Source organism: Octodon degus, unplaced genomic scaffold, assembly GCF_000260255.1.
Source record: "Octodon degus isolate 3935 unplaced genomic scaffold, OctDeg1.0 scaffold00157, whole genome shotgun sequence".
In the NCBI taxonomy this organism is placed as follows: Eukaryota; Metazoa; Chordata; class Mammalia; order Rodentia; family Octodontidae; genus Octodon; species Octodon degus.
In genome coordinates this window covers 5,374,961-5,384,482 of record NW_004524733.1, presented here as the reverse complement: position 1 = coordinate 5,384,482, position 9,522 = coordinate 5,374,961, and the positions used below count along the sequence as shown (strand labels likewise).

The following is a 9,522-nucleotide window of genomic DNA, read 5'->3' as shown; positions in this document are numbered from 1 at the left end:
CTTCCTTCCTTCCTTCCTTCCTTCCTTCCTTGGTGCATATTTATATATGTGCCATCATGTTTGTTTCATGAAATATATGATAGTAAGTTACATCAATCATGGCCCTTTACCATTACTTTCCTATGTAAGGGATTAAAAAACCTTTCTCATATAACCATAGTATATTATTAACTTTAGAAGACTAGCCATAGATATATGTAATACTTTTTTAAGTTCTGCCTTTAGGGTTCCAATTATATTAGATGACCTAGTAGTATCCTCTGTAGTATTTCTCCCTCTAAAGTGGTATCTAGACCAAATCATGAATCACACTTAGTTGTCATGTCTCTTTAGTCTCTTATAATATGGAATCATTCCTAACCTTTTTTATTTCTCTTATATGACCTTAACATTTTTAGAAAATTATCACTTCCCTTATTTTAAAAATAGGATTCTCATTTTGCCTGATACTCGTCATGTTTAGATTTAGGTTATGTATCCTCAGCTGGAATACTAAATTACTGATGTTGTGTCGTCAGCATAACAGATAAAGAGGTTCCTGATGTCCACCTGCCCTTCATTTGTGATCTTATTTTTAATTTGCCAATCAAGTCGTCATCTATTTTCTTATTTGTGTTATTGCTGTTTTCTGCTTAATAAGCAAAACTGTGGAAAAGTACCTTAAGTTCTTGCAAATATAAATTTCCCCTTAGATTTAATGTGTATTAATGATTTTTACGGCAACCACTTTCTGCTGGGAAAGTGATAAACTCTAGTACTACTTCTACATATACAGTACCAGTCAGCTCTGCTGTAAGCAAAAGTCCCTTGTCCCTATTCATTTTCATATTGCTGTAGTGGTCTCCAAATTTCTAATTTTTTTCAGTGGTTTTTAAGTTTCCTAACTATTATTTATTTTGGTGCTCTCATTATCTCATGTTTTTAAACTCCTTCAAGCTGGGTCTTTTCTGACATGCTTCCACCCACTTTATTTTTTAGTATTTTCTCATATTTTATTATACAAATATATTGTCACAGTACCTCTTTTTATTTTTTGTTTTATTTTATTTTGGTGGAACCGAGGATTGAACTCAGGCCCTTGTGCTTGCCACGGAAGCACTTATTCTACTGAGCCATGTCCCTGGCCCCTATAGTACCCCTTTTTATTGCTATTACCAACTTCATTTTCCTATACTTGGACTATTGCAATAACCTCTTAAGTGATTTTGCTATTTTATATTTTACTTTAGATTCATTTTAGAGCAATTATCTACACTTTCCTCACTTTTTATTATGCTCAAGACTGATTAACAGGCCCTATAATGGACTTGCTAAATATTTTAAAATTTAACATTTCTATATTTGTTATCTAATCAATGTATTTATTGCTTCAGATTTACATCGGAAAGGTAGTGCTTTGTTAATAATAAAACATTACTGTTTGATAAATACACAGCCTATTCAGTTTTCTAAACACTTAATGTCAACTATCTTATTAAATCTGCACCAACACTTCATGAAGTACAAGTTATATATTATCGTTTCCTCATTGTTAAAGGTGAAACAGTACCTCAGTTATCTTTTCTCTCATTGCTGAGACAAAATACCTGACACCCAAAATTAAGAAAGGAGAGGTTTATCTAGCTCAGAGTTTGTGGAGATTTCCATCCATACTTGGCTGGCTCCAAGGCAGAGTACCACATGGCAGAGAGCAGAAGTTCATGGTGGTGGAAAACAGCAAAAAGGGAAGGCAAAAGGGTGGAACAGCAGCAACAAAGGCAACAAAGAGCAAGTCTGTCTATCTTATGTTGTATCCAGGCTGTCCACCCCAGGTTGTGTGTAGCACTCACACCAATAATCCCACCAGCACTCATACCTATAACCCCAAAATTGGATCATGAATTAATCACAAAGTCTAGAAACCCATCCTAGTGACTACATGAGGCTTTGGGGGATACCTATATAAATCATAACAGAAAACAATGGATTAAAGAGATTAAATAATCACCTTGGTCACACACAGTAATAAGATGGGAAACTGGGACTTGAATCCTACAGTGTTAGCGCTGCAGACACTGCTATAAATTACTACAGAGTACCTTGGCCTCCTTTCCCTTACTTTCTCCCACAATTTTATTTCTAATGATCTTTTGTATTCAGGGTAATCCTGGCCGGCCAGGTCTAAATGGAATGAAAGGAGATCCTGGTCTTCCTGGCGTTGCTGGATTCCCAGGTATTTGAGGGGGTGATTGGAGTTTTCCTTTTATATTAAACTCTTTTGGGCCAAGATACACATATTTTGATTTGTCTGAGTAAAAGCTGCCCTTTTGCTTTGCTGTAAAATTGTTTGTACTGTCTTTTCAGGCATGAAAGGACCCATTGGAGTGCCTGGTTCAACTGGTCCTGAGGGGGAACCAGGACTTACTGGACCCCCAGGTAAGAAATACTCCTGAAACTACTTATGCCTGATATCTAGCTAGACAAATGAAAGAACATGAAAGCTTGTGTCCCTTCAGCTAAACTGTCAAAGTCTATAATTTGCTAATCTCTTAATCTCTTTCTCTTAAGGGTTCCATTTTATTAACATAGATAGCACACATTTCAAATTTAATAGGATATATGATCTATAAGAATGCTTTAACTGAGATTCTTACTGGCCTTGATACTAACTTTCACATATTCACTTGAACATATCCTAAGAACAAGTTACATATGTATGTTTGCATATCTTAAAATTAAATTGTTATTGTGCTGAGAAGCTTATAGATGGTAAACTGTAAAGGGTCATCTGATAAATCCCCTTATTAGCTGAGTGTATTCCTGGATAGTTACTACAAACAATAACTGCAAACAGTGTCAGAAATACAATGAACTTACAAGGGAATGGGCTTGTCTTCCCTGGCAACAGTGTTCACAACTTTGTAATTAATTAAACACTTTAGTAACTAATAGTGCTTATAACTTAAAAATAGGATATGTCTAATTTTCTATTGACTCTAAGAAAGTTGTTTATTTTTCTGCTTTCTGGTGAAATAATGGTAGTTTTCCCAAACAGATTTCTATTTAATATGGCAGTTGCCAAATACATGTAACTTGTTTCTCTCACACTAATATTTATTCTTACCTTAGATCATTTTGGAATCCATTTCTTCTGACATTTTCCTCTCCATTTTCACCTTTGGGTATTTTTTCTCTTAGGTCCTCCTGGATTACCTGGTCCTTCAGGACAAAGTGTTATAATCAAAGGAGATGCTGGTCCTCCAGGCATCCCTGGCCAGCCTGGTTTAAAAGGTCCACCAGGACTGTCAGGCCCTCAAGGTTTACCAGGTAGCTTTCTAGACCATCTTTGAAGACATGCCTATTGCAGAACATTTTCTTGGTTCTTCCTTTGCATTTCAGATTCTGGCTCTGACAAAAGGATTCTCAGCAACTAGAATACGGGACTGTTAATATCTCATACTCATATTTCTTCTAGGTCCAGTCATATTTCCCCCTCTGAGCAGTCTAATTTGAATGACTGTTAGTAATAAAAATTCTGTAATAAAATGGTCATGCTTTTAAGATCAAATACTGTATCTACTTCAGCCAGTGAAAAGACTGCTCTTCTGTGGGTCGAATCTAATCCCAGAGTCCTCAGCATGCATGCTTGGCAGCTGCCCCACCACTGAACTGTACCCTACAGAACTTTAGTGATTTTTAAAACTATTTTCTACTTGGCATTCTGACTCTATGCTTATAGCCAATTTTATTTTTTTATTTTTATTTAATTTTTTTATTTTTTTGCGGAACTGGGGATTGAACTCAGGCCCTCGCACTTGCCAGGGCAGCACTTATTCTACTGAGCCATCTCCCTGGCCCCAAAATCTTTTTTTAAAATTTATTTAAATTCACAATAACTTCAGTCTTCTCTCCCTGAGTATAATTTTTCTATAAAGGTACCTGACAGTAACAGTCCTGCCTATGGTGGTATAGATAGCAAAATTTGGAACCTACATTGCATCCTTGAACTGAAGGCAAAGAACAAAACTGCCATATTAAGGGAATCTCTTTAGAAGCAAATATATTGTTTAAAGTTAAATCTAAGATTTGACCATGACAAATTGTGCTGCTATAAACATGGGTGCACATATATCACTATGATATGATGTTTTCAGTTCTTTTGGGAAATTACCCAGAAGGGTTATAGCTAGGTGAAATGGGATTTCCCGTCCTAGTTTTTTGAAAAATCGTCACATTGATTTCCACAGTGGTTGTTGCAGTCTACATTCTCACTAACAGTGGAGAAGGGTTCCTTTTTCTACACAGCCTCTACAGCACTGGTTATTAGTTGAATTCTTCATGATAGCCATTATTTCTAGAGTAAGATGCTATCTCAGTGCTGTTTTAATTTGCATTTCTCAAAAGACCAATGTTGTGGAACATATTTTCATGTATTTATTTGCCAATTGTATTTCTTCCTCTGAGAAGTGTGTTTTCATCTCAGATGTCCATTACTGGATTGGATCTTTATATTTTGGGGGCCTGATATTTTACAGTTCTTTATATATTCTAGATAGAAGTCCTATGTCTATTGACTTCTGAGTGATTATTGGGTAAGAGTTTTCCCAATTTGTGGGATGTCTTTGCACTCTGTTGGTGATTTCTTTAGACTTGCAGAAACTTCTGAATAAGATGAGATCTGAGTTGTTGATTCTGTGAAGTATTTCCTGTGCAGTTTCATTTTTGTTCATGAACTCACTGTGTACCCCTATGTCTTCAAGATTCCCTCCTACTTTCTCTTTCAGTAAATTTAGTGTTTCAGTTTTATTTTTTTTTTTAATCTTTCAGTGTTTACTACATTTGGCTTTTATCTTTGGATAAGATGTAAAAGAGGGATAAAATTAAAAATTATTTCCATAAAGCCTTTAAAAAATTGTTTCCTCGACCCAAATGCCCATTAACTGAAGAATGGATAAAAAAAGATGTAATATTTTTACACAATAGTAAATGGATTCAACTAGAGACCATACTCATAAGTGAAAGAAATCAGATAGTATTTCAGTTTTAATAGTTAGAGCTTTAATCCATTTTGACTTTAATTTAGTGCATGGTGATAGACCAGGGTCTAGTTTTAGTTATGAGTGTGTGGAGACACAATTTTTCCAGCACCATTTGTAGAAAAGGCTATCTTTTTTCCATTCAACAAGTTTGGGCCATTTGTCAAAAATAAGGTGGCTGAGTGTGTTTATATTTGTAGTTCCATCTTCTAATCTGTTCCATTGATTATTGGGTCTGGTTTTGCTTACCAGTACCATGCTGATTTTATCACAGTAGCTTTGTAGTATAATTTCAAGTCTGGGATTGTAATGCCTCCTGCCTTGCCTTTGTTGCCCAAGAGTGCTTTTGCTATTCTAGGTCTTTTCTGGTACCAAATAACTTTTAGGAATGATTTCTCTAGATCTATGAGGTACATTGATGATATTTTGATAGGGATTGCATTAAATGTCCATCACCTGAGGAATGGATGAAAAATATGTGGTATTTTTATATAATGGAGTATTACTCAGCTATAAAGAAAGACAAACTTGAAAGCTTTATAGGCAAGTGAATGCAGTTAGAGACTATACTCATAAATGAAATAAATCAGACCCACGTGTGTAAATACCATATTGTCTCTGTAGTGTAAGAACCTGAAAGAATAAATAAAACCTGAAAGGTATAATAGATATAGTAAAATGGAAAGAAACTAAACTTAAGGATTAAATAATGAAGATGAGAAAAAGGAGAAAAGAGGAAAAAATAGAGGGGGAAAAATCATGCTGGCATATATATAGGATAGCTGTGATGATTATACAAATAATTTTCATCAGTTTTGAAAATAACAATTAATGTTCAGATTTTTCTCCTTGATAACTCTTTTTTAAAAATATATACTCTGCATAGAATTTATTGGTTATTTAAAGTTGTACATATTCTCAAAATTTTATTTATTTAATTTTTTTGGCTAGCTCAGCCCATCCTGGGGGCAGGGCTGGTGTAGCATGTGGTGCCAGTAATCAAACTGCAGTGCCTGTGCTTGCCTAAGCTTGCCTAAGCAGGCACTTTACACCGCTGAGCTATTTCTCTGGCCCCTGAGTAGCTCTGTATGCTGATATCTTCAATCTAAGCAACTATGTCAAAGACAGCAATGTGTAATACAGAAACCTATAATTTTGGCATGCTGGAAGGCTGAAAGACGAAGATCTCAAAATCAAAGATAACTGTAGCAATTTAGACACTTAATGAAGCTATGTATCAAAATAAAAAAACACAATAAAGAAAGGCTGGGGATATAGCTCAGTGTGAACACCTTGGGTTCCATTTCCAGTACCACCAAAGCACAAACAACCAAAAAATTTTGTCTCCTAACTCTGTTTGCATGTGGACTTACTTTACCCTATTTCTTTTTCTGTAGGTCCAGTTGGCCCTCCAGGGGATCCTGGACGTAATGGACTCCCGGGCTTTGATGGTGCAGGAGGGCGCAAAGGAGACACAGGTCTGCCAGGCCAGCCAGGTGAGACAACCAAAACAGTGCTGTGAATGGTCATCTTTTTGACTGGGAGGACTCTATATAGTCCTTCACTTGGAGCTTTGATCTTGAGAGTGTCAGCCTAATACACTAGTGAATCTGGAGCTGAGGAAAAATAGGAAGGTATATCAAAGAGATTTGCCACTGTAAGAGCAGCATAAAAGGTTGTTTTTACTTATGTGTTTAAAGCACTTGAAAATCCAGCTCTTCCTTCAGGTACTCAACATAATCACTTGTTCTATTAATTTTCAGTTTATTGATTTAAATCCCTTAACCACTTTGGAACTGTTGTGAAGTCATCCATATTTGAAATTACCACACTAAGGTGTAATCCCCCCAACACACACACATAAAATGCAATAAATATAAATGAAATTTTAGGTGATCCCCATAGAACTTTGAAGTGCTGGTGACATCTCTTACTGAGGTGATATATTTGTATGTAGACTTTTTGGGTCACTCATTAATAGGTACTCCTAACAAAATTAATTCTGACATCTAGGGTTCTCCTACTTCCAAGAAGAATTTGAGTCAACTTGTAAAAAAAAGCACTACTATAAAATGGTTAAAACACAAATAGAAGAACATAAACTGAATACATTGTTGCATATGTCAGTAACTCTAAATAATATAAACATAAAGGATTTGTATTGTAAAAAATAGAAATCAATGCCAACAAGGCAGATTCAGGATAGTATATAAGCTTCCTAGAGCAAATATCCTGCCAACTAATTACACTTGTATTTCCAGAGGAAAAAGAAGTTGTTGTCATCACCATTACCAGCATTGCTTTGAATTTAAAGATGAACATCTATATACACAATGGTTAAAAACCATTATATAAATAGAAATATCAATGTGCTTAAATTAAGAGGTAAAATTGGGAAGGGGAGCCAGTGGAACACTGAAATAAGGATTTTGAAAAGGTTATTTCAGAATGCATTAGGCTATTTTCTAAACAAAGTATGCCTGAGAACAATTCTCCAGAAAGAATCAGAAGAAAAAACATTTTAAAAATCCAGTGAAACAGACAGACTGGTAGAAATCACACCTTTCCTTTCTTATTAATGAACAAAACAGTAGACTGAAATTTGTTCATGGTGTTCAAACACTTTGAGTGTATCAAGATACTAGATAATACACAGGTTTCCCATATGCAACAGTTCTTCTATTTAAAGTTCTATTCACCTTAGCTCCTAATGTTTCTAACCAATGGCTGAAAAAAAGTACATTTAAATTCCTTTGAGGGTCAGGGATCATATCTTATCTGTCTTTGTGCTCTATGCTCTAACAATGCCTCTAGAGACTCTCTGTAAATATTGAATAAACTCACTAATCAAATGTGGTAATTATGTTCTGTCAATACCCTTAATAGTGGATAAGAGCTTATTTAATCTTGTATATTGATGATTCATGGAAAAAGGTACCCGTGGTTTGGATGGTCCTCCGGGACCAAATGGGTTGCAAGGACCACCAGGTCCCCCTGGAACTACTTCAGTTGCCCATGGATTTCTCATCACACGCCACAGCCAGACAGTGGATGCACCACAATGCCCACAGGGAACAGTCCAAATCTCTGAAGGCTTTTCTCTGCTGTATGTCCAAGGAAATAAAAGAGCCCATGGTCAAGACTTGGGTAAGATAATTAGCATCATATTTCTTTCTTTCGGGTTTCTTTTAAAAATACTGATGGGTTCTAGAGTAACCTTGGCCAAAGTATATCAATCTGTTCTTCTGGGGCTTCCAAATAGAAAACCATCTCAAGGGCAACTAAATAAGTTATGATTTTTGAATAAATGATAGCTAATCTTTAAAAAGTTCATTAGCTAGTGGGAGATACAATTCTTGGCTTAAAGCAAGACATTTTCAAAAGGGCCACATGTACTTTTAGCTTACTTATTTATTAAGGAAACAGATTTCCTGGGTTCTCTATAGTACAACTGCTGCTTGAGTGGGCAATGTTTATAATTCATGGGAGATAGTTTCCTCTTCTGTGACATTGGTCTGTATCATGATGAAAGACAAATTCTAAACAGAATGTTGGGTCTTATGTCAAAGAAAGTAAGGTCATTGCTTAATTATGCTGGTTTATAGCTCCTAAAACAAATGTTTTCACTTGGTAAAGTATTGTCAGAATAGTGTAGAGCCAAATAAAACAACGTGTTTTCATATAATCCAGTTCATCAAAACTAAACAAAAAAGGGGCTATAAATGAAGGACCATTTTGTATCTGTATATACAAAATAGTTAGACTAGATATACAGCTACTTTCTCTTAATTCAATGAGAAGAAAGATTTGTACTAATAGTATTTGGATGGGATATAATGTCTTCATCTTGTACTGTGAGTAACTACTATGAAGACAACAATTTGCAATGTATTAATTATTGTAACTAACCTGTTTTGAAACTCTCATTGCTATTTGTTCCTCAATAAAATTGATTTTAAAAATCCAGTTCATTTAATGTGTTCCCCTGTATCATCTGTATGCTGAAGTCAGTGGCTTAGTTGATGGTATTATGCTGGGCTAATGACTCTCAAGAATTCTTTCATTGCAAGATTTTTTCCCCTACAACTTTGATTGGATGTCAGGGTTCATCATTTGGCATCAACTTGCACTTTTTAGGAATGATTGCTTTCTTTACCTCCATCAAGACATTAAGGAAGATAGTGAGGGCTCCCAGTTTCTGGGACATCTATGGTAGAGGCCACCTGGAGATCTCATTAGCTGCTCCATTCATTCTGTGAAAAGAGTCCTGAAACAGCCAAACTCAAGAGGTCTTCACTGCCCACTCTGTTCCTGGGTTGTAGTGTTATACTTGCCAGCCAGTCCTGGTCCATCAGACTAGGTACATCCACTTACATGGAAACTAATGGTCATAAGTCCTTTTACAAAGCCAAATAAAGTAGTAATTTGCCTCTCTCTTTGTCTGTCTCTCTGTCTCTCTATCTCTGCCTCTCTCTGTCTCTCTGTCTCTGTCTCTCTGTCTCTGTCT

General features: G+C 35.7%; 1 protein-coding gene across 1 annotated transcript in view; it reads left to right on the top strand.

The window, feature by feature from the left end:
- Col4a5 (collagen type IV alpha 5 chain) overlaps window positions 1-9,522 on the top strand; it is a 351,283-nt gene that overhangs the window by 328,704 nt on the left and 13,057 nt on the right. The window contains exons 42-46 of the mRNA XM_004642629.2: window positions 2,140-2,212; window positions 2,344-2,415; window positions 3,178-3,306; window positions 6,413-6,511; window positions 7,950-8,162. Of these exons, the coding sequence (XP_004642686.1) occupies window positions 2,140-2,212; window positions 2,344-2,415; window positions 3,178-3,306; window positions 6,413-6,511; window positions 7,950-8,162 (586 nt within the window). The remainder of the gene's footprint in view (window positions 1-2,139; window positions 2,213-2,343; window positions 2,416-3,177; window positions 3,307-6,412; window positions 6,512-7,949; window positions 8,163-9,522) is intronic.